The 27,178-nt window shown below is 34.5% G+C and overlaps 1 protein-coding gene across 1 annotated transcript in view; it reads left to right on the top strand.

Annotated features, from left to right (window-relative positions):
- Nucleotides 1–27,178, top strand: part of adamts6 (ADAM metallopeptidase with thrombospondin type 1 motif, 6) — a 204,563-nt gene that overhangs the window by 25,666 nt on the left and 151,719 nt on the right. The window contains exons 4-7 of the mRNA XM_056466366.1: nt 4,168–4,336; nt 5,987–6,186; nt 6,319–6,402; nt 9,751–9,896. Coding sequence (XP_056322341.1) covers nt 4,168–4,336; nt 5,987–6,186; nt 6,319–6,402; nt 9,751–9,896 — 599 coding nt within the window. The remainder of the gene's footprint in view (nt 1–4,167; nt 4,337–5,986; nt 6,187–6,318; nt 6,403–9,750; nt 9,897–27,178) is intronic.

The raw sequence follows: 27,178 nt of genomic DNA, 5'->3' as shown, positions 1-27,178 counted from the left end.
TGTGGAGGTCATTTGAGTTTAGAGACTCACTGTCATCTTCAAGAAACGAGCTGTCAAATGACATGTTTTCATTTTCCAAGTAGTATCACAAGATGAGTTGACTGTAGCCATAAAGGAAAGGACAGATTTAGCAGCAATTTTAGTTAGGCTTTTCAATAATGCTCAATCTGTGCCCAAAGTATACCAAGAAAATATCACTCACACCATTACACAGCCTAAACCACTGATACAAGGCATGATGGATCCATGCTTTCATAATTCCCTAGTTGGGGTGGTCTGGGACCCCAAAAAGGGTTAATGTGGATAATGAGAGATAGAAATGCATTTTATGTAGTAAACATTACACCCACATGACTCTATTTTGCATGGCTTATTTACTTTTGTTTACTAGATTACCAATACTGCAGGTAGCCGCTCTAACAACTTGATGAAAATGAACCTAATTTGCATATGTTTTTTGTAAAATTTAAAAAGACTTGCTTCATGTTAGGATGGAAACCCAGCTACTGCTACTGTATCAGTTGAGCCAGTCTATTCTCCTCTGACAGCAACAAGGTAATTTTCTCCCCAAAGAACTGCCATTTATTTTCCTCTTGTTTATTTCTCTGTAAACCCTAAAATGTTTGTGCGTGAAAATCATTAGATTAAGAATTTTGTAAAAAAATAAATAAATAAAAGACATCTTCCCCATTCAGGCTCGTACACACCGGGACGCTTTTCATTTGCGTTTATCGCCAGCGTTTTTCCGGATTCAAACCCAAGCGATTTTCACAGGAGTCGAGCAAAAGAGTATGCAAATTACTCCTTGACGTTAGATGGCGCTACACAACTTTAAGCTTCAGACACCCGCTTGTAACACAGAAGAAGAAGAAGACAAAGTTCACACGCTTGTTGTTATGGATGGCTCAAGTAGCAGCTCCAGCTCTAGCGATGAAGAAATGGTTATTGTTCACCCGAGCAATAAGCAGCTCCACGTTCATATTGCCTCTGCGCATCTTCTTCAATGTGGGCTCGCATTGACAGTTTTGCGCTTTAGCGCCTCCAAGTGCTGTTCACTGTAACTTCAGCAGCCACGTGCACGTGAACAAAAGTGCCAATCAGATTGGTGGAGAAGGTTTTGACGCGGCGTCAAAACAAAAAAAAAACGACCATGAGTCGTTTTTTTTTTAAAAAAAATGACGCTTTTGCGCCTGCCGTTTTGCGCGTTGGTGTGCACGATCACATTGATGCCATTTATTTAGTCACGAGACATTAAACGTTGACGGAAAACGCGAGCAAAAAACGTCTCGGTGTGAACGGGCCTTAATGCTCAGTTCAAAGTTGAATTCGATCAGGTTGGCCAAATGCCAAAATGCATTCGGTTGCTGCCATGTGATTGGCTGATTAGACATGCATTAATGAGCATCTAAACAGGGGGACGAATTGGACCAAAAGTGGCCAGTGAGTGTAAAATAAATGTGTTCGGTGAGTTCAATTCAGACAGAGTAGATTTAGCAGAGTGAATGACTGTCATGGATGTTCAGCAACAGTTGTCTAAGCTTCACTACTCTTCAGAATCATTTCCCACGGCCTCAAGGGACACCAAAGTGTCCATTTGATTCACATTTCAGAATATTTCTGGGAAGTAGTATGTCACCCTACTTTTTTATGAATACATTTCATTCAGACGCATCCTTTTTTATTATTTCACTTAGTTTCCTGCGTGCTCATAAACCATGTAACTTTGGCTTGTAGAACGTTGTGAAATTAGAGAGAAAATTTGTGATGTAATTAAAAAAAAAAGTGGCCATTACAGAATCAATTAATAACATGTGGAAAGACTTAGTTTGTGAGAAATCATTATTTCAGAATTTTTATCTTGTCTGTTATCCTTTACTCATAGACGTCCATTGCATGTGAACTTATTACTACAAAGTTACTACAACTTAGAACTTAGTTACTACAAACTGAGGGACAAGATGACCATTGTAAATCATTATTTGTCTCAAATGCTGTAAATTAAGGCCCAATTCCAATAATTTTTTTCGTAACTGTTTATCTATGTAAACCATATTTACATCATATGTATCAATGTAAACTCAAGAAAACAACATTAATGTTATACCAGACACTGTAAGATGGTCACTGTAAAAAGGGTATTCAAGTGTCATCGGGTGACAGATGTGAAAGTATGTTGTGGGACTATTATACAGGAGTTATTATTAGGGATTATAGATAGCGAAATTTAGTGTTTGTTTAATCATTTTTTAAAAAGCATGACCGTAAAACACGAACACCATTATGAATGTATTCAATCATATGCTTGTTTGTTGTAAAAAGTCTTAATAATGGCAAAAAAATATTTATTTGTGCATCTCCTGACTCACGTAGGCAACCATGTTGCGTTGTAGATGGTGTATCCTGGAAAATCTCCTTTCATGGGCTATCTACCTCTTCCCCTTATCCCTACACCTTCAAGCTAAAGAGAATTGGGACACCCCTGCCCCTTCACATAAAACGAGGGGTAGGGGTAAAATGGAAGGGCTAAGGGGTAGAATTGGGATTGGGCCTAAGATCACTTTAAACCTCTATGGACACTTTTTTTGGCCAACAAAACAACATTTTTGTTTTTAAATAAAATATCACAAATAAAGTCTAATAATAATTTGAGGTGGGTGAGGGTTTGACTTGTCTTCTGGGGGAAAAAGCCATTTTGGATCCATAGTCTGAATGTAAGATAGATTTAACTTTTTAACATATTTAAATTTACACAAGTGTAAGTGTGAACTTTTGAAATGAAGGTAAAGAACACGATTGAGCAGTTAGGCTGATTTCTTCCAACAGCAAGCTTGAAGAATCACATTAGCTATGTTTCAAAGATGCATTGAACTTAGGGGAGCACATTTTATGATTGATTTATTATAAGGAACCCCCAAGCACCCAGAAAGTAGGGTTAATTTTTTTTTCCTCCTAAAACAACAATTCATGCCATGGAGGTTTATGTCCTTAAAAATCAATTTAATGTAAATACATTTTTGAAAATAATAATTTAGAAAATATCATTAAAACAATCGCAGATTTGTGAAAATTACAACAAAAAAAGCTGTATTTACATGCCAGGCCAATAGAAGAGAATGTTACTTTGTCATGAAACTAACATTTGTGAATGTATGGTCCTTTCACAAAAATTACTATAACTTTTTATTATAAATGTTCATTTTCATGTCCCACTTCTGTCATTTAAACAGAAGTTTTCTACATTGTAAAAAGTGATTAGATGACTTCACTTAAAAAAGTGAGTAAACCTGTAGCCTTTAAATGATGGAGTAAATGAATTATGTGCATAAATGTATTAATTAATTTGTCAACTTAGCAATTTCAATTTTTTTAAGTTAAATAAAAACTAATAGCTTTTTACAGCATACAAGAAATCACAATTTAGTGGAAATGGATCACTAGTCAGTTTCAGCAATGCTTAAATATTATATTATTATTGTTGCAGCCAAAAGCACTGGCTTGCCGTACTTCATAAATTTAGATCTCTGCGTTGCCTCAGTCATTTTATTGAAACCAAAAATGGAAAAACAATCCTTTGAATGCCTCAGCAGTTTTTGCTGTGCATTACACAACATACGGCTTATATCAACTGCTCTTTTGTTTTGTGTGTGCAGCGTTTGCGATTTCTTTGTAAAGATTTAATTGGTCTCATTGTGGAGTTTTACAGACTCGGAGAACATGCCAGAGATTTTTTTTCTCTTTCTTTTTCTATAAACACATTTCTGAGGCACTTTTTGAATTTATGTTAAATTGGGGGTGTTCAAGGGCGCAGGTCTGTGTGCTTTGGTTCCTGTCCCAGTAATTACGGTGTTGTTCTTTATGTAGTCTGCGGTTTATGAGTGATTTATCTCATTGATTTGTATTGTGGCATGTTTTGCGTTTGTTTGCTTATGAATTACTTGAAATAACATGAGTTATAGTTATCTGTTTTCTGGTATGCATTTTAACGACATGAACTATTTGTAGAGATTATAAGCATGTGATATGGCCATTAAAGTGCGTTAATTTACAACCTTGTGCTTGACATTGCAGATGGAATATTTCAAAGCTTGTCGATGAACAGATTTTCTTGTTTTGTTTTTTTCCTTTGTGCTTTTTGTGTAACCCATCTTTTTCTCTTTTCTTTTCAAGCATGGTGTCATAACCACAGAGGACGAGCAATATTTAATAGAGCCATTAAAAAATATATCCAGAGATTTCAGTGATGTCAACCACGAAGGACAACCACATGTTATTTATAAAAAGACATCCATTCCTTCTCCGCAAGAGCCAAGCGAGGAGTTCAGCTGTGGTGTTTCAGGTTGGTAAACCTCCATTTGGCCACACTGTGACATAAACAGCTATAGATAGCAGTTTAGGAAATGATGGTCAGTGGTTCAGGTTTGGCTAGAAGTCTCTGCAAACAGACTCGACATGATTGCTGAGTGAAGATCTGCTCTAAAGTTCCACATTTTTGCTATGAATCGAACTGCTCCATATAGAAATCTGATATAGTGAGTATATGACATATGACAAACAAGTTCATGTTTTTTATTTCACATATATAAAATATATGTCATATATGCAGCATTTACTTATAATTTTTTATACTTATATATTAACAATTGGAATTAAATGTATGTTTAAATATATTAGCTATAATTTTATATATTTGTTCCCTAATATATATTAGAAGTGGACAATATTGGAAAAATCTAACATTTGTTATTCTGCGATATGTTTTGTGTTATGAACACAATTTTACCAAATATGTCTTTTTGGAAATAATTTATAATTTTAGATTGGAACAGGAACTGTTGCTACCACACAAACGTCACTTTAGAGCTAGTATTTGAATTGTTCTCTAGCATACTGTCTAAAGTGATGACAAAACAGGTGATTTTGCTCACATTTTAAGATTATAAGGCTGAACGGCATGAAATGCAATCAGTCTACAGAGATTTCCCAGTATTTCTCTGTTGCAATTGGGAGATCACAATAATTATCCCCAAAAAGTCAAAGCAACACAAACACTACCAGATAACTGTTGTGATTGCGATAAGGAAAAACGCTAAACACATGTGGGCATTTCTTCTTTCTTTTTTGCTGAACTAGTCTGCAGTAACACAAACAGGAGATGCATTAGAAACAAACAGATGGCCAACCAAAAATTAACTCAGGGTTGTACAAAGAGTGACCAACACAAAATACATCCTATCTCACACTCAATACACTACAATTATATGGTATAAATACAGCACTACAACATACAAAAGAGAGAGAGATCGACTTAGAAAGTTTAATAATGTTTAATAATGACTTGATCAACTGTAGTTTGTAGTTTTACACTGAGTTTTTCTCTTCTAATGACTTATTATGAGTCTCTGTCGCCATCTTGTGGTTGGACAATGTCAACCATCTTTGCTCCACTCAGTGACAGGCTAATGGCCGCCGATGCGCTGTCTTTCAGAAATTATAAATATTTAAAATAGGCATCCTTATAAATAAAGTGCATAATTGCAATCTAAACAACTACATTCTTGACTAAAAAGCCTCAAAAGTACATTATATTGTCCAACAGCAGCAATGTTTGTCAAACTGTAGAGTGTCTCTGCTTTTTGCTGTATGTGGGCAGAGTAATACACAAGGGTGAAGGCTGAAGAGGCTGGACAAGTGCTGTTATTTGCAGAATATCATACAGCTATCAGCCAATCAGATTCAAGAACCAAACAGAACTGTTGTATGTATGTGTATATATATATATATATATATATATATATATATATATATATATATATATATATATATATATATATATATATATATATATTTGAATGTGCATATTTGTAATTCCAATAGAAGAAAAAAGTAGGTATAACAAAACATATTTGCAATATTTTGAAATTATTCCAAATGAAATTTCTACAGTATATGGGGCTGATGAATTCATTGTTGTTATTGTTTTCTCCAGACCTCACAGTGAACAGGACACACTTCTTCAATACCAATCCTAAAGTAAACCCAGCTTTCCAAGTCCCAGGTGCCCACCGTCAACGCCGTTCTGTCAGTTCTGAACGCTTTGTTGAGACTCTTGTCGTGGCCGACAAAATGATGGTTGGGTACCACGGGCGCAAAGACATCGAGCACTACATCCTGTCTGTAATGAACATTGTAAGTTTGGTCCTGCTTTTCTCATGCAGTGTTTGTTACAAATGTGTGTTTCGTCCTGTTTTAACGGTAATTCTGAAGCTCTCGAACGGCAGTTGGCTGACTTTGTGTCTTTTCTTCTTTTCTGGAGGTCAGGTTGCCAAACTTTACCGTGATGCCAGTCTTGGAAACGTTGTGAACATTATTGTAACTCGACTGATTGTTCTGACAGAAGATCAGGTGAGTGCTTTTATTTACTACGTAAGTGGTTCAAAAATCTTAGTGTGTGTTAATGCTAGACAGGCTTAGTTTGATTAAATTTAATTCCAGTGTGATTGCACTGTTAGTTCTGTGTAGACAGTAAATAAATCAATTAAAACAAAACAATGTACTGATGAAAGAAAGTCATCAGGTATGATAACATGAAGAATAAGTAAATAAATAAAGACCTTTTATTGTAATATTTTTTTATTTGAGTTTTGAATAACCTTATTAAAAAAAAAATATATATATAGATATATAGATATATATGTATATGTATATATATTAGGGGTGTGACGAGACGCTTACTTCTGAGATGTTACTAGTCATGAGATTGAGTTATAGAAAACGAGACGATACTATTTTTTGAATCCTCAGTAATGAAATATATGAATGCAAAATAGTCAGCAAAACTATTTAGGTGCTTTTATTAGTTGAATACTTATAAAGAATGTTATTTTACTTCTATTTGAATGAATTCTATACTGTAAAGGCCAAGCAGACACTGCAAGACATTTGTAATATATGAAAAGAAAATAGATTTTTATTCAACCAAAAAAGTCACAAAATGCAAAACAATTAAGGTACTTTTTAAATAAACTTGTAATGAATGTTATTTTACTTCTATTTTAATAAACAATGCCATAAAGAACATGCAAACACTGCAAATATTTTGCTATAAACTACTGACTGGACAAACTCTGAGCTACTGGATGCGAGTAAAGACTGATAGGAGAGAGCTGTTTTTATGGAATTTGATACCGCACCCCGAAAGAAAAGAAAACTTTGTTTTATTTCGGATGGCCTAAATGATGATGATGATAATGATGATGACAGGTGTGTGTGGAGATGTGTAACAGGTGTGCGTGTATGGCTTATGCTGTCACAAAATGAGGTTAAAAGTTCTACACGACGGTAATAGTTTGATTGGAGTTTACATGTCTGTATAGCACTTCAATAATACAACTAAAATAGGAATATTTCACGTCTAAATTCCATTTGTGACTTTATGCATATCTAAAGTGCTATTCCATTGCATGGTTAATTTGTGTGCTGCAGTTGTAGCAGCCTCTGCTCTTGTACTTTGTTACGGTTACGTCTTACCTGCCCAAGCAGTCTCGTGACATCTTGCTGCCCGAGAACTCGTCACACACACACATATATATATATATATAATTATTAGTCCCCCTTTGATTTTTTTTTCTTTTTTAAATATTTCCTAAATGATATTCCTAGATTAAAAGCGGTTTTAAATTTTTCAATAACCATTTTAAGGTCAAAATTATTAGCCCCTTTATGCTATTTTTTTTCGATAGTTTACAGAACAAACCATCATTATAAAATGACATGCCTAATTACCCTTTGCTACCTAGTTAAGCCTTTAAATGTCACATTAAGCTGTTTAGAAGTGTCTTGAAAAATATCTTGTAAAATATTATTTACCGTCATCATGGCAAAGATAAAATAAATCAGTCATTAGAAATTAGTTATTAAAACTATTATGTTTAAAAATATGTTGAAAAATCTTCTCTCTGTTAAACAGAAATAGGGGAAAAAATAAACAGGGGGGCTAATAATTCAGACTTCAACTGTACAATATATATATATATATATATATTTTTTTTTTTATTGTTTTTTTAACATGATTAAACTATGGTTAGTGTAACAAACCATAAACCAAAAGTCTTTTTTTTGTTGTTGTTGTAGTTTGTTTTGGTTTGGGGATATTCATTTTTGGGTAAGCATTTTAACAGTGGAACTACCTGAATTCTGTAACTACTAGAATAGCCATATCTGTCTTTTTGAGCATATAAAAAATTGTCATGTCATATTTACATCCAAAGCTTCTATTGAGATTGCAAAATAAATCTTTGAATGTCTGTTGTCATATTTTGTGATGTCACCACCCTAAAAATACAATATTTTTTGCAATATAGCTTCTTATAGACTGCCCCTGAAGGTGCATATACCTCTCTCTGTCCAGCAAGTGTAATTGAGCAAAAAACTGAAAATGTTGATTTTGGAAGTTTTGAAAGACATGTGTAAAGTAAATTTATGTTTTTGCTGTCAGTAGGTTAAGTTTTTGTTAGCTATGCAGTAGAGAAAAGCATATTCAAAGGCACGTGAAAAGTAGTGCACCGTTACGGCCATTCAAGACAGAAATACTCAGAACTCAGAAAAGTGTTTTGTCATTTTAATAAAACGACAATGTTAGAATTAAATATACACACATTTAGGAAAAGTCAGTGGACTGTTTTATATGGGTTTTATTGACCTTATTCTTTGCGTACGAGCAGCCATTTGAATCTTTTTGGCTCAAGACTTCCGGTCTCATTCACTTCCATTATTTTGAGAGCTGCTGCTTGATGTTGCCAACTGATATTTTCTTATTCTATAATTCTGCTTTGTCTGTATAGTCATCGACACACTTGTTTGTAGAGCAAGCAGTTTGACTGTTTTCTGCCGTTTATTATTCCTAGTCATTTCTCACATAGCAACTGAATCAGAAGTTCTAAAACAATTGCAAAAACGAGCGCACTTCCGCATTTTAGAAAAAGGTCAAAATTATTAAAATACAAAATGTAAATATAAACAAGGTGACTGCCTCAGTAATTCTAGCTTAAATGTTCAACCTGTTTATTGTATTGTTATACACAAAAAAAAGAAGAAGAAAAAAACAAGACTTTCAAACAGTCTACAGGGTCCAGCTGCTCTCTGGCTTTGCTAAAGGTCATTGTATTTCAGCGGTACTACAGATTAGTGTGACATTTTCTCCCTAGTCTCACGCACACACATGCAATTCATCGTTCTAGTCTTTCGTCTGCATTAGCATGCAATGAGTGTGAGCTGAGAGTATTTTTAGAAGCTAAAAACACATCTCACAGTAGTTTTATTAGCCTGAGTAAGACAGATGGAATCATAAATCGTCTGACTACTTTTAAAGATTTAACCTTATTCATACAGATATGCCTAGATGTCGTCCCTCAGGAAAACTTTGTCAAAGATTTTATGTTAATGTTTTTAATGAGAGAGCCACGGCTTTTGTCTTTGTTTTCTTCTTTTAGTTTTTTTGTAGTTCTTGGAAGAGTCAAATAACTCTTCTCAGACTGGGAAGTCAACCAAAAGATCAAACTACCTCGAAGATGATGTCATTAGAGCTACAATTCACACTGTACCAGCCAAATTATATATATTACGTTGTATAAAATAATAACTCAACAAACTGGTGTCCTCTATTGTATTGTGACTTCATTTCAAATGATCATGCAGCAGATTGAGTTGTCTGGAACAATGTTTGATATGTTATGTTGGCTTTCTATGTTACAGCCCAACTTGGAGATAAACCACCATGCAGACAAATCTCTAGACAGCTTCTGTAAATGGCAGAAATCCATTCTTTCTCATCAGGGAGATGGAAACAGTATCCCGGAGAACGGGATCGCCCATCACGACAATGCTGTTCTCATTACAAGGTCCGTTCCTGTTACTTCTGTCTGATTTGAGGAGTAGTTCAAAGTTGAGTTTTGGGATATGTTTGTTGGAAATGAATGCCAAAATGTTGATTTAGGAACAAATCCTGCTTGGCTCCAACATATGATTTGTATAAATTCGTGGTTGATGAACTCAAATACTCATTTAGCCAATATTTGATTGATAAGATTAGTGTTTTTATCTTTCTATAACCCAAAAAGTATTAGTTGGATTCACGCTTCAGTTGTTAAAATGCATATATTTCCTATTGAACAATAGAACGCAAATTGAAAGCTGACATTTGATGATGTAAATCCACTTTTTTCATGATTCATAAGTTTATATACAGTAGGTCAAATGGATAGTTCACCAAAAAATGTACATTTCCACATAATTTACTCACACTCAAATGGTACAAAATTTGCATTCATTTTTTTCTGTTAGAAAAAAAGTAGCCATGGAGTGATGGCATTTAGGCAGTGCGCTCCTGTTTGCCAGATCTGGGCCACAATTAAGCCAAAGTAATCCCACATATCAGCCAGAAATTAACAAAATAAACTAGAACTGACCCTATTCTGGGCCACAATTTGCTTTTATTCTGGCCCAGATCTGACCCACACCAGACACTTACATCCGGACCACATACTGAATGCAATGATGGCTCTAGGGTGGTCTGCTCCTGTTTGCCAGATCTCAGCCACAAATTAGCTATATTATTACTGCTATATCTGCAATGTCAAAGAGCTATGGTTTGACTCCTATAATTATCAAATGATCACTGTACTTTATCTTTACCAAAAGTGACCTATCATATGTTTTAGGATAACAATACCTGCCACATCTTACTTCGGCTGCTTTGAGCTCACACCATCTTTAGCCACAGGTACTCACCCATATTTACCATATTTCATCTGGGCCACTACAGGCTCACAGCCACATTAGCCAGAGCTTACTGTGCCGAATATTTGCCTAAAGTGGTCCACATATGTTTTAAGATAACTGGGCCACATTTACCATATCTCATCTGGGCCACTATAGGCTAACAGCCACATTAGCCAAAACTTACTATGCCGAATATTCGCCAAAAGTGATCCACATATGTTTTAAGATAACTGGCCCACATTTGCTATATCTTCTCTGGGCTACTTTGGGCTAATAGCCACATTAGCCAGAGCTTACTATGCCGAATATTCGCCAAAAGTGATCCACTTATGTTTTAAGATAACTGGGCCACATTTGCTATATCTTCTCTGGGCTATTTTAGGCTAACAGCCACATTAGCCAAAGCTCACTATGCCGAATATTTGCCAAAAGTGGCCCACATATGTTTTAAGATAACTGGCCCACATTTGCTATATCTTCTCTGGGCCACTTTAGGCTAACAGCCACATTAGCCAAAGCTTACTATGCCGAATATTCGCCAAAAGTGATCCACATATGTTTTAAAGTAACTTGGCGATATTTGCCATATCTTCTCTGGGCCACTTTAGTCTCACAGTTGCATTAGCCAGAGCTTACTGTGCCTAATATTTGCCAAAAGTGGTCCACATATGTCTTAAAATAACTGGGCCACATTTGCACCCACACATGTTTAGACCCAGATTACCCTTAAATGACTATGCCACATTTTTGCCAACTGTGGCCCAAATTTGTCCTCTGTCATTTGGCCCAAATTGACCATTTTCCATATGGCCAAAGTTAGGCTCACATTCAGATTTCATTTTGCCATAAATGACAAACCGTTGCCTTAAATGGCCCATATATGAATTGGAATCTTTGCCCTCTTTTGCTATTGCACAGGTGGGCCACTTCAGGCACGAAGGAAGACCACCAGTGCTGCATAACTGCCTAAAGTGTCCCACATTTGTGTGCTATCTGGGTACAGCACTCAGTTACTCAAATAGTGAAAAACACTACCTTTTATAAAATGTGCATAACGGCTGACCAATAGTGATGAAATTAGGATATATGTTAGGTATAGGTTTTGAGTGTGTGTTCGTGTGTAACCGTGATTCATACACATCCCAGAGAGTGAGCATGACATCACATGTCATGCATATTGAAAGTTTTTTTGAATAGTAGCCTTTGAAATAATGCCTGCGTCTGAAAGCCCTGCAATGCTGCATTCAAAATGTGTAAATGTATGTTTTTGACCAACGTTTTTTCACTTTTGATGGCATTTCTAGTGAGAGGCTAATATTGTAGAAAGCAAATATTCCCTTAGTAATCACCAAAATGTTATGCTGTCAGAATTTTGCAAGGTGCCTTTATGCTCACACGCTGCCTTCAGAGTCACTGTCTGATAGGGCCTGATTGGGCAGAGAGGCAACAAGATTTCAAACACAGCCACTGAGCAAATCCATAGATGTTACCTGAGAAACTGAAGTAAAGCACTAGAATTGGCTCTCATTCAAAGACATGCATTTACTTGATAAAGATATATAACAGAAATGTGTCTAAAATGGATCTGAAACTGCTTAATTGAATTATAAAGTACAGTGTAAGTACAGTACAAAACAAAGAAACCCTTCTTGCGACAGGCCTGGTTGACTGTATATTCGAAGTCGAAGATGTCTTTGTCAAGTGTGCAAACTTGTCATCTTTCAGCAAAATTGACCAAATTTCAGCAAAGCACACATTTATTCTCCCCAAACCAGCCTTGGGTAAGGTCCTCCATTAGAAACAAACATAAGAGCAAAGGAGAGAGATGATGATGTCTCTCAAATCATATAAAGGAATCAGATAAACTTAGGCAGATGAAGATTAGACAAAGACTAGAGTGATTTTGCTGCAGATACATTAAAATGCTCTGCTCTTGAACACACTGAGTACATGAGCTTTCTTCTCTAGGTCCTAAAAGTGCAGCTAATTTCATGCTAGTTTTCACCTTAGTTTTGACCCTTGATAAATTTGAACCCTGTTAAGCGCCTAATATTTCATGTAGTGTGTAATATAAATGTTTGTGAATATTTGTGATTTTTTTTGTCACCTAAGAAAAAGAACTGATCCGAATCGTCAACAACAGGTCATTGTTAATCGCATTTATAGCCCCCCTTATTATTAGCCTCCCTGTTTATTTTTTTCACCAATTTCTGTTTAACGGAGAGAATTTTTTCCATCACTTTTCTAAACATAATAGTTTTATTAACTCATTTCTAATAACTGATTTATTTATCTTTGTCATGATGACAGTAAATAATATTTTACTAGATATTTTGAGACACTTCTATACAGCGTAAAGTGACAATTAAAGGCTTAACTAGGTTAATTAGGTTAACTAGGCTGCATAGGGTAATTAGGCAAGTCACTGTATAATGATGGTTTGTTCTGTAGACTAAACAAATATATATTAAATACTAATATATAATATATATCTATACAAATATATATCTAAAAAATATATAGCTTAAAGGGGCTAATAATTTTGACCTTAAAATGTTTTTAAGAAATTAAAAACTGTTTTTATTGTTTTTATTCTAGCCGAAATAAAACAAATAAGACTTTCTCCTGAAGAAAAAATATGATCACACATACTGTAAACATTTTCTTGCTCTGTTAGCATCATTTAAGAAATATTTTAAAAAGAAAAAAATTCAAAGGGGGTTTAATAATTCAGACCTTTATATATAGCAAATTTAGCTGGACAGCGCAAATGACGCGGAAGCTTTTCAGATGGTATTCTCCCTACTTTAGATGCTCACTGATGGGACGTTCACTTACAGGGAGCTGTGTTTCAGTGCATGGACATACGTTCTAGTATGCGCAGTGCCAGTTCAGAGAGTAATTAAAGGAATGGGGGAAATGGAGGAATACAATTTTACATTTTAATGCAAAAAGAAAAAAAAAAACAATATGCATATGAACCGTGGAGATTGTACCGAATCGTTCAATATTATTATACAGAGTATTCGGGCATTCCTAGTACATAGTTCATTTACTTAATACATTTAAGTAGGGATGCACCGATACCATTTTTTGGGAACCGATCCGATCCCGTTACCAAATTCTGAGTATCAACCGATACAGATTCGATTCCAATACTGTGCTGTTTTTTGTTTGTTTGTTTTTAACATAATACAGTTTCTATAGTTCTGGTGATAAACTCAATAATATATCTTCCTTAGGAAAAAAAACAGACCTATAGGCCTACTGCATATGACAGACGGCACAATCTAACTGAAAACATGAGGCTTGCTATAAACTATAGGCTACATTATTTGAGCATTCATTATGACATTGATATGATCTGTTGTGGTCCAGCTTATGTTTCCTTTTTAATATTAATATTTTTCTTTGAAATCTTAATAGACTACTTTAGCAAAGCCTGATATTTTTCTATAGTTTGAAGCAGACTAAACTAACCTGTATAAAAATTCCCTCGCCTAAACTCACCACGAGTGAGATGGAGAAACTGAAAGCATGTCTGAAAATTATTATCAATTTTTTTTATTTTAGAAAATTATTATTATTTTTTGTCTGAAAAATTTTCTTTTTAAAACAAAATTTCATTTGGTATAATTTGTTGGTTATTTTAATGTTTTTTTTTGTTGGTCAGTTATCTACAAAATAACAAGGTTCAAAAAAGCTTATATGCTTCAGCGCACAAACTGACAAACCTGTCTGTTAAATAAATATTAATTTAAACAAAAATGACAGTGAAATATTCAGTTTCAGAGTAGCCTATATTAGGATAAATAATTTTCTGTTAATTACAATCTATATGGCATCCGTCTGTTTCACTTTTAATAATTTAATCAACTACTTTGACCACAATGAGCCAGGCTTTACAAACTATTCGCAGGCACTTAAAGTATACCCCTCAGAAGAATAAACTCTGTCTGAAGGATGAGAGAACAGAAACTTATTGTGAGAATAATTTTACTGAGTGGTGCACGTCACGTCTGCGCAGCCGGTGCGTGAAGAAAGGTGCTTGATGCATCACTGTGACACAGCATGCAACCTTAAATTAAAAACACAGTATTACACGTACAATATCAGTAAAATTACATACAACAAAAAATGTATAATTTCATTAAAAAAAACGTCCAAAAAGAATTTCAATGACTACAATGTATGCTTTGACCCTCAAACACTGCAGGTTTATCTGAGGTCTGGAAGAGTTTGATGCATGTTGTCGACATGTCGAGAAGACACGTCAAGAAGGTTTTCAGTGAATCTAAGGGCTATTGTATCTGCAAGCCTTCAGAGCAACCTGTAAAATAATGCAATAAGGGCCAGTTTGTCAGTCATGTTTGTTGAGTACACACCCTTCTGAAGTCCCTGCACTAATTCATTATGGTTATCCAGGAGCCAAAAATGTCTAGCAGTAGTTTAGTTTATGGGCGATCAATCTTTTACACGGCGGACAGCTCTGTGATTTTTACATGTTTTTACTAACTTCCTCAATTTAGCTTTAATTGGGCTTGTTTTAGGGCTGGTTGACATTTTGGCATTGAAGTTTGACAGTTTGTACTGGAAACATGTATTGGGTGAGTCATTTACAACCGAGACTAAACTGGTTATTAATGTCATTGTTAATTGGTGCTTACTGACGCATGACTGTGAGGTTTGGACAGGTGCGAGCCAGCGGTTATTAAATATTTCTGTTTATGTGCATATAATTTGTTTAATTTTTTAGTGTTTTTGCTAAACATGTTGAGACCAAACACCTTCTTAAATTGACTGAAACAGGCTGAATGTCTTGACACTAGTCTGCAGAAAGTTATTTCTTCAAAGAATATGCCAAAATAAACTGGGTGGTAAACAACCAACTATTGTCTTGCTAATTTCAGGCAGACTGGTTTTGGCTCTGGCAAACCAACATTGCTGGATCTTCTCTTAAAGTGCTTTTTATTCTGATTTAAACTTTAGTGAGGGAATTTTCCTACTTAAACGAGACATTGTGTATTGTCTTCTCCTGGATTTGGTGGAGGAATTGACATTTCATATTTCAGCTGAATATTAATGACTGCAAACGTTCATATTGTATTCTTTGGATCTACAGCTATTGTTTTATGAGATCTGTTCTGATTATTTGAGGCTTTACTCAGGAAAATGAACAATTGTTCAAGTCAAACGGTGGATGGCTATTGTATTGGAAGCCAAAAATGTTCAAAAAAGTTGATCTGTGGAACCTGTGTATACAGACGTGCAGATTTTTTGGCATCTCCAGCTCAAATATATTTAGTTTTTTCATAGTCCACACAGAAAAACCACATGTTTACAAACTCGATCCAAACCACATCGATATGTGGCTTCCAATCTGTTTTAGTCTGTATGTTCAGATTGTATTTTTTATAGCAAGAATTAATGTGTATTTTTTTATGTAAAATAGTTGTCTGTTGTTTGGACATTCATATAATGGATTTTGTTGTATTCAATAATGGAATAGGTGACTGAGATAAGGTATTAAACACCAGCATACAATCAAAACATTTGCTGCTCGTTCAAACTACTTAATTTAAATTGAGTTGAACCTACACACAATTAGACAAAAATATTTTTTTTGGGACAACTTAATTGTTTTATGTTCAATCCCTTAAATTTGTAAAAATGATGAAGTGATCATTTATTTATTTTATTTTATTTAACACATAATTGATTTGTGTTGGAACACAGCATTACATTGTACATTATTTTTATTGGGAATTTGGAAAAAATGTTCAGGTCCGTAGCCAGGGGGAGTTCGAGTGGTTCAAAAGACCCACCCCTCACTGACAAAGGTCCATAATTTGTCCCATACATGAGCTCATTTGTCCTATTTTGACTGCTGTGCCATCATAAATTGTGAGGAAAAACTCATCGAAGAAGGCTTTAAGAAATTGATGTAAGTGAAGTTATATTTCACTACTGACCGCTTGTATTGTTGTTACATAGCAAGATTTTTTACAAGTAACTTTTGTTCTAAATCTTGGACATTATTCTTGAAAGAAAGGAAAAAAAGACCAATAAAAAGTTATGTAGCACCAAAAGTTAATGTTGAAGCTTATAAAATTTAATTGTAATACTAATTAGGCTATTGTTGTTATCCATGAATTTTTCAAATGTACTTTTTTACAAGAGAGGCTAGAAAAATCAGGAAGTTCTACATCAGGAGTCGGGAACCTTTTTTCAGCAAAGAGCCATTTCTGATTTTTTTAGCAAATTTAACAAAAGCGTTTGGATGTATGTATATCTCAAAATGCCTCTTTCGCCATAACCACTTATGAATGTTATCTGAATTTAAGTTACCATAGAAATATAAGTTGTTTGCCTTAATTGGTGTCGCAATTCAAGTTTATCCACATTGCCACAAAAGCACATTGGTTGAAACATCCTTTTGTTGTTTTATTGAGTTCTTATTCATTTTGCTGTAAAAAAAAATTACAATAAAGATGGAATTGTAATTGAATTTTGGTAGGAAACTGATTTCCAGTGACGATTATAATTTTTTAAACAGTAAAATATTATTGAAGGCAGAGAGCTATGTATTTTTGGTCAAAAAGCCACTAGGTAGGTTCCCTACCACTGCTCTACATTATTATTATTATTATTATTATTATTATTATTATTATTATTATTATTATTATTATTATTATTATTATGCTTAAATTATTTATTATTCAAGTAGCCAAATTCTGAGAGGAAAGGTTACATTACAGTTTACTTTGCCTAATAGACAGTTTTTAATTTAAAGCCTTAACAGATTATTTTTTCCCCCTAATGATATATTATGTGATAAATTTATATTTAAAAAAATGTTACAATTTATTTTTATTGTATTGTTTTTTTAAAATATTCTTTATTTTAAATCTTTAGGAAATGTTTTTGGTACATCAAAAAGTGTGCTAGTTCAGCCAAAAATAGCACTTTAAATATCACTAAAATGCAGTATTAACATCTCATAGTTAAATAGAAAATGAGGCGAATAACTCCTAAAAGGTCCACTTTTTGAGAAAAAGAACTACCCCTTTCTCCAGGCTGGCTAGGGCCTGATGTTATTAGACCTTTCTAGAATAAACAAATATTACCTTTTAGAAATTTAAATTGAAATGTATAAGATTTTACATTACTTCATACATTCAGAGCAACTCTGGATGATTTTTTTTAAATGGCCCTGTGTTTGTTTTGTAAAGTGTTGCCATGTCCACTTATTATAAGTGATGTTCATTAATCATCTTTAGTCTTAACTGGTCCAGTTTGTGCTGCTAATAAAGTAGACAGGTGGAGGTTACGATACTGTGTAATTTGGCTTATTTAATTCTAAGAGTGTTTAGGTTTATTATAGACTTGTTTCTATTTGCTGTTTTTTTCTAGCAAAATCTGGCAACACTAATGAGTCTAGTTGTATCTTCTGTGATTTCATGCACTGCATGTATTCACAAACGAATGAAATGACTGATACACATTTAAATACATCATCAATAACTTGTACAGTTCAGTTTATTCATAATGCATAGAATTTCCATAAATGCGGTTGTCACCTGCGCTTTTCAGAAACTAATTTTGTGGTTGAATGGCATTAAATTACTGAAATGAGCACTGACGATAAACTGACAATTTAGCCACAGTGAAATGTGAAGTGACAGATAGTCTAGATTAGATTTGAAACTCAAATCTGATTTCTGCAGCATTAACGAAGCATTGTTTACGTAAAGTCTAATAAGCTGATTAGCTTTGTGCGGTTAGCTTACAAATGAGTACTCCAGGAGGAAGGAGCCCCTGCAGCGCTCACATTTTATGACCATTTATACTAGCGGGGCTTAATTCGGAGATGTTTATGTGCAGTGATTCATGTATGACTAATGATAGCCCGGAGGGAGAGCTTAATGATCAGACTGATGTTTCCTCAAAAGCCTGTTAAGCAAACTCACCGGCGTATGACACAATATAATGTCTTAAGCCCATTGTGATTATTTGTTTATGTTAGGAGAGAGTCTGCATCTTAACATCTCAGAGCACTAATTTAATAAGATGTTATAGTGATGGCAGAGTAAAAATATGTAGTTGACTAAAAGATTCAAGGTACAATATTTCAAAGCTATTTATTAAAATTTTAAAATACTTTACTATAAAATGACTATAAAAATAAGATTATTTACTATGTAAATAACCATAATGTTGCAACTACTGGAACTTTGTTTCTAAATTTGGCAGTTTGTTTTGATTATCTAAAACGTATGGTTCTATGTTCTGTTGAAATTCTTTATTCTGATTGGCTGCAAGGTGTGCAATGAAATGAAATATTGCACAGGTAGTTTCCAGTCAGTTTGACCACAGTTTGAAATAAATACACTTCTCTCAAAAATTAGTAGTAGGGGTATAATTGTACACTGAAGTCATGATTCGGTGCATAACTTGGTTTTGGAGTTACAATTTTGGTGTTAATAACGGTTTGGTTCAACAGGAAATAAACAACAAATCCCCAGTGCTGTTTTTTTTTTAACAGGCAGAAGTGTTTTGTTACAATCAGCTACAGAACTGAAAAGCAGTACAAAGGTACAAAATAAACAATAATGAAAAATAAAGCTTGTAATGACTTTTGTGCACAGTAAAAAATACTATAGGTTTAACTTGCCTAAACCTTGGAAAATTACAGGATAATTGAATATAAACGGGATAATCAACAGCTTGTTGTAATTTTATGAATTTTTTAAGGTGCTGTATGCAAGTTTTGACTCTTCTAAAGCATAAACATACAATAATATGTTTGCAGATATTAAGAAGCATGCTAAGTGAACATTCTTGTTTATCTGAAAACAGAGATATTCTGCTTTGAAAATGTGTTTTCCGTGCTGGAACATCTGTCTTTGTTTTGGTTCTTTTAACCCACCCAATGCCAGTTTAGCCAATTATAATTTCAGCAGCCCGGGTTGCCTTGGTGATAAACAGCTTATTTCATTCATTCATTTATTCGTTCAGAAAGGCTCTCAAAGCATGCCCCCATGACCGAATGTGGCCTCCAGTGGGCAGTAGCAGACTCTAAAATGAGACGCAGATTCAGAGTTCCACATGACGTTACTAATAAACAAATAATAAAAATATTACGAAATGAAAAACATTAGGTGAGCAGGTTACAATTGTAACCGCCTGTCATAACAACATGCTATGTGAAGAGATTTGGAGTGATTTGGCTGTTTTCACCACAGAAATTTAAATACAGCCTTTCAGAAGCACAGAATATGCACTCACTCACGAAATGGTTAATAATCTAATTAATACATATTAACCCTCTTTAACATTATTAAATGTACATGCTGAATCACTGATACAGTTTGTGTTGGTTTGCATTATTTCACAGTTTCGAAAGTATTTTCAAGATCTGAGGTGAACTGCTGCTGCTGTTAGTATGGTAGTATGTCTGTAGTATGGCAGTACATGTCATGTAAAATGGCATTCAAACTAACATTGTTAGCATTTATCACTGAATAAAGCACATGAGGTGTACCTCATATATCAGGTGTTTCTCCATATATAATTTGAGGTGTTGGTAGGACAAAAAACTCCTTTTAATATGGAAAATATTCTTCTATCGACAGCCGTTGCTTTTATTTAGAACACGGTCTAAATCAGCTACAGACACGCTCCTGTTGCTCAATCTGGCCACCTTTCATTCATCATTTTCTTTTCGGCTTAGTTCCTTTATTAATCTTGAGTTGCCACAGCGGAATAAAACCTGCAACTTTTCCAGCATTGTTTTATGCAGCGGAAGCCCTTCCAGCTGCAACCCATCACTGGAAAACATCATACACACATTATTCCACACACAATACACTACGGTCATTTAGCTTACCCAATTCACCTATACCACATGTCTTTGGACTTGTGGTTGGAAACCGGAGCACCCTGAGGAAAACTCACTGCGGACACAGGGGAGAACATGTAAACTCCACACAGTTCCAACTGAACCAGCTGGGGCTCGAAACAGCGACCTTCTTGCTGTGAGGCGATTGTGCTACCCACTACACTACCGTGCTGCCCCAATCTGGCAACCTGCGCTTGCATTTGTTTTGATCCAGGAATGCAATACCTAGTTCAACCACTGGGTGTCAAACTCACATACTGCACCTTTAAATCTTCTGCTTCATTTTGGATGGTTCTTTAGAGAGGTAAATGACTTTTGTGCACACGAGATGAGACAGAATCTCAAAATATTTTCTTTGTTTTTGATTCCTTTGTTCATTATATGCTCGCGTCTTTTTCAGTGTCACACATGAGCACCACATTTTTAGACGCATGTCAAGGTAAACAGTTTCAACTTTTACACGAAGTGATGCTCATCACTGCGAGTCCAAAGCAGTGGACCAATAAGAAGAACTCGGATGCGGAACAAGCATTGCAAGCTTCTGTTTACAGTAGCAAGTTGGCATGTCAACAGCAACATGGCAGAACTATTTCTGTGCACTGCATCAGAGACTTTCTAAACTACATGGAGATGGAAGTCTGTGTATAACTCACTATTGAAAAAGCACACCAGCTAACATGGATTCAACCAGGCACCTCAGCCAAACATGTAACGGCATTATTGTCACTGGTCAACATTTACAGTTGACAGACCTAGCTCGTGCAGCATTTCCTAACACGCATTCTCAAAAATAACACTTTTATTAGGATAAATATACATTTGGATTACCATGATGAATATGTTGTTTAGTGTCAAACATGTTGAAGATTAGCGAACTGGCTTTTAATTGATTAAATGACAAGTTATTTCTTTGCAAAAAAAACTGTTTATTTCATGTAGTGACGCCTCTCCTCCCTTGACTTTCATTAAAACAAAATGGCCTCAGGTCTCCTTCCTCGTGTACTGACGTTAGTATTAGCCATTACACCTTTTTGGCTAAAGATTTCTGGCTTTGACTGCCTCTCACGATTTCAGACTCAATGATGCATTATTGAGTTGAGTTGATGGCTCTTAAGTGTTGTTGTCACTGCTACACAACAGTATCAAACTATGTAGAAAAGTAAACGTTATTATTTTTTAAATTCATATACATTCAGTTATTCGGTTTCCTTGTCATCTTTACAGTGAAGTTGTAAAATTGGAAGAAATTAAAAGTTACAAAAAAAATTAAGAGGAGATTTTTTTTGTCTTATTTCTAGTCCAAATATGTAAATATTGTTAAGTCAAGAAGCATTTTCTAGAAAAGCAAAACTTATTGTCTAAACTAAACTGCTAAAACGAAACATCTACAACTGTATCAGTAGTTTCTCAAATTAAAATTGATGCCTAAATAGTTTTCTAAAATTGGAAAATTGCTGTATTTTTCATAAGCTTACCAAAATTGAACTTTCACAACAGAAAAATGACATCACTCTCATATTATTGTATATGATTTTTTTTTTACGATACTACTGTTTTGAGTTCAGCAGAGGTCATCTGTAGCATTTCCTGTGGTCATCTGTCTCTCTCATTGGGAGGCTCAGAGTTGTAAACATTTAGACAGCAGCTTTGAATGATGGAGTTTGCTACATTCTCTGCAGCATCTCTGCGGGTACACGAGGAACAAACATTAGCAGCAGACAGAGCGTGTGATGAAGCCTCTTCATCCTGACGGACGGTCCGTTCTGACCTCTTCAGCGCTGTTTTTCCAGCTCTAGACTTTTGGCCGCAGCCTGACGGGGGGATGCAATATTGCTTGTTTGGAATCCGATCCATTGAGAGAGAGAGCTGGGGAAATTAAAGCAACTAAATCAAAATAAATCGATGTCCAAATGAGGTCAGCTTCTCGACACAAGTTCATGAGACAGTACCTAATGCTGCTGGGTTTGAGAGTCGTGGAATGACAAGGGAGCAACTCAAATTGAATTTGCATCCTCCTTGGTTTTCTAATACATTAAAAGCCCGTCTTTAAGGCAGAGACCTTGTTCATCGTTCTTTGTGTATGCCATCCATTTTTTATTTTTATTGAATTATCTCTACAGTGTATAAATCAGTTAGACATCCAGTAGAACAGGGGGTCTGTTACACACTTATTTGGATTTCTATTTAATTTGCTGATGTTTAATATGCTGTTTTGCTTAAGCTTAAAACATTTAATAATACTGGTTATACAGTACAGCTTTTGCAGTAGGATATTAAGCTATAGCTGCAATTGCTAAGGCACTATTACTGGTTTAGAACAAATTCAACTAGTTATCTGTATTTGTGGCAAAATATGGACAACCACTGACATTTATGTAAACTCATGCCTCATTTTCTTTTAAATTTTTAGAATTAAGTTTAAAGTAATACATTTAAATACAAGTGAATGAGTCGACATTATAAATTGTATAATGTAGAAAAGTAAAGGTTATTATTTTTTAAATTCACATGCATTCAGTTATTCAGTTTCCTTGTCATCATTACAGTGAAGCTGTAAAATTAGAAGAAATTAAAAGTTACAAAAAAATTAAGAGGAGATTTTTTGTCTTATTTCTAGTCCGAATATGTAAATATTTTTAAGTGAAGAAGCATTTTCTAGAAAAGCTAAACTTATTGACTTGATTTAAGAAATATATGAAAAAATTAAGTGAGTTTTTTTTTTAAACAGGCAAAATAATTTGCCAATAAGGTAAGACAATCTTGTTTTAAATCGAAAATTGTTTTTCTCACCCCATTGTCAGATTATTTTTTTGTTCTCACCCCTTTGCAGATTATTTTGGGCACATTATTTCTTAAAACTAGACAATATTTTTTACTTGTCCAAAAAATGCTTCTTGATTTAAGAATTTGTAAATATTTGGATTAAAAACAAGACAAAACCTCTAGGTAAGAAAAGCATTTTATTTTGTTAAGGATTTTTTGTACTAAAATAGGAATTGCAGTGACATAAGTATACATTTTGATTGAATGTGTGCCATATGAAACACCAACACAAGTTTTTTAAAGTATTAGAAGATGTACGATATATATTAGGAAAGCTAAAGTTGCCTTTGTCTGTAGTGTTGTGCAGTTGTTGATGATAAGTTGTCATATGTGATGTAGCTCTTTCAATTGTATAACTTATATGTCTTCATTCCATCTTCATTGTCACGAAACCCACAACACAGAATGAAAACAGCTCAATCTCGTTGATGGAATGCAGTGCTTGATTTTGCAGTCCTCTCTCTCTCTCTCTCTCTCTCTCTCTCTCTCTCTCTCTCTCTCTCTCTCTCTCTCTCTCTCTCTCTCTCTCTCTCTCTCTCTCTCTCTCTCTCATATATATATATATATATATATATATATATATATATATATATATATATATATACACTTCCCATTCATAAACAAAAGTCACAAACAGTAATATTTAATTGGACCACCTTTAGCTTTGATTATGGCATGAATCATGGCATTTTATTAAGTCACAACATTTATTCCTATTCAGAATTTTTTGTCAAGATCTTGTACTGATGATGGGAGAGTCGGACTGCTGCACTACTGCAAGTCTTCTTAGGCACATCCTAAAGATTCTCAATAGGGTTAAGATCTGGACTCTCTGTTGGCCAAACCGTGTCTAAAAATCTATCCATCTATCCATCTACCCATCCATCGATCCATCCATCCAGTAATTGCGTAGCATCTCTCTGGCCCCTCAAAAGATGTGCAGGCACTCGCACTCTTATTTTCTGCAGAGATTTGAATCGATTTTACATGAGCTTGATCTTACAATGAGTTTACATTTTTTTCACATTTGTATAAATTGTACAAGCAGCGTCTTACATGGTTGTAAACTCTGCAAAGGAGCACAGCTGATTAGACATTTAATGCATCTAAACAGGGGGACGAATTGGACCAAAAGTGGCCAGAGTGTAAATAAATGTGTTCGGTGAGTTCAATTCAGACAGAGTAGATTTAGCAGAGTGAATGACTGTCATGGATGTTCAGCAACAGTTGTCTAGCTTCACTACTCTTCAGAATCATTTCCCACGGCCTCAAGGGACACCAAAGTGTCCATTTGATTCACATTTCAGAATATTTCTGGGAAGTAGTATGTCACCCTACTTTTTATGAATACATTTCATTCAGACGCATCCTTTTTTATTATTTCACTTAGTTTCCTGCGTGCTCATAAACCATGTAACTTTGGCTTGTAGAACGTTGTGAAATTAGAGAGAAAATTTGTGATGTAATTAAAAAAAAAAGTGGCCATTACAGAATCAATTAATAACATGTGGAAAGACTTAGTTTGTGAGAAATCATTATTTCAGAATTTTTATCTTGTCTGTTATCCTTTACTCATAGACGTCCATTGCATGTGAACTTATTACTACAAAGTTACTACAACTTAGAACTTAGTTACTACAAACTGAGGGACAAGATGACCATTGTAAATCATTATTTGTCTCAAATGCTGTAAATTAAGGCCCAATTCCAATAATTTTTTTCGTAACTGTTTATCTATGTAAACCATATTTACATCATATGTATCAATGTAAACTCAAGAAACAACATTAATGTTATACCAGACACTGTAAGATGGTCACTGTAAAAAGGGTATTCAAGTGTCATCGGGTGACAGATGTGAAAGTATGTTGTGGGACTATTATACAGGAGTTATTATTAGGGATTATAGATAGCGAAATTTAGTGTTTGTTTAATCATTTTTTAAAAAGCATGACCGTAAAACACGAACACCATTATGAATGTATTCAATCATATGCTTGTTTGTTGTAAAAAGTCTTAATAATGGCAAAAAAATATTTATTTGTGCATCTCCTGACTCACGTAGGCAACCATGTTGCGTTGTAGATGGTGTATCCTGGAAAATCTCCTTTCATGGGCTATCTACCTCTTCCCCTTATCCCTACACCTTCAAGCTAAAGAGAATTGGGACACCCCTGCCCCTTCACATAAAACGAGGGGTAGGGGTAAAATGCAGGGCTAATGGGTAGAATTGGGATTGGGCCTAAGATCACTTTACCTAAAACCTCTATGGACACTTTTTTTGGCCAACAAAACAACATTTTTGTTTTTAAATAAATATCACAAATAAAGTCTAATAATAATTTGAGGTGGGTGAGGGTTTGACTTGTCTTCTGGGGGAAAAAGCCATTTTGGATCCATAGTCTGAATGTTAAGATAGATTTAACTTTTTAACATATTTAAAATTTACACAAGTGTATAGTGTGAACTTTTGAAATGAAGGTAAAGAACAGATTGAGCAGTTAGGCTGATTTTCTTCCAACAGCAAGCTTGAAGAATCACATTAGCTATGTTTCAAAGCTGCATTGAACTTAGGGGAGCACATTTTATGATTGATTTATTATAAGGAACCCCCCAAGCACCCAGAAAGTAGGGTTAATTTTTTTTTTCCTCCTAAAAACACAATTCATGCCATGGAGGTTTATGTCCTTAAAAATCAATTTAATGTAAATACATTTTTGAAAATAATAATTTAGAAATATCATTAAAACAATCGCAGATTTGTGAAAATTACAACAAAAAAGCTGTATTTACATGCCAGGCCAATAGAAGAGAATGTTACTTTGTCATGAAAACTAACATTTGTGAATGTATGGTCCTTTCACAAAAATTACTATAACTTTTATTATAAATGTTCATTTTCATGTCCCACTTCTGTCATTTAAACAGAAGTTTTCTAACATTGTAAAAGTGATTAGATGACTTCACTTAAAAAAGTGAGTAAACCTGTAGCCTTTAAATGATGGAGTAAATGAATTATGTGCATAAATGTATTAATTAATTTGTCAACTTAGCAATTTCAATTTTTTTAAGTTAAATAAAACTATAGCTTTTTACAGCATACAAGAAATCACAATTTAGTGGAATGGATCACTAGTCAGTTTCAGCCATGCTTAAATATTATATTATTATTGTTGCAGCCAAAAGCACTGGCTTGCCGTACTTCATAAATTTAGATCTCTGCGTTGCCTCAGTCATTTTTATTGAAACCAAAAATGGAAAAACAATCCTTTGAATGCCTCAGCAGTTTTTGCTGTGCATTACACAACATACGGCTTATATCAACTGCTCTTTTGTTTTGTGTGTGCAGCGTTTGCGATTTCTTTGTAAAGATTTAATTGGTCTCATTGTGGAGTTTTACAGACTCGGAGAACATGCCAGAGATTTTTTTTCTCTTTCTTTTTCTATAAACACATTTCTGATGGCACTTTTTGAATTTATGTTAAATTGGGGGTGTTCAAGGGCGCAGGTCTGTGTGCTTTGTTTACTGTCCCAGTAATTACGGTGTTGGTTCTTATGTAGTCTGCGGTTTTATGAGTGATTTATCTCATTGATTTGTATTGTGGCATGTTTTGCGTTGTTTGCTTATGAATTACTTGAAATAACATGAGTTATAGTTATCTGTTTTCTGGTATGCAT

Source organism: Danio aesculapii, chromosome 10 (assembly GCF_903798145.1).
Source record: "Danio aesculapii chromosome 10, fDanAes4.1, whole genome shotgun sequence".
NCBI lineage: Eukaryota > Metazoa > Chordata > Actinopteri > Cypriniformes > Danionidae > Danio > Danio aesculapii.
Note: the sequence above shows the minus strand (reverse complement) of the source record. Positions and strands in the feature narration are given on the sequence as shown.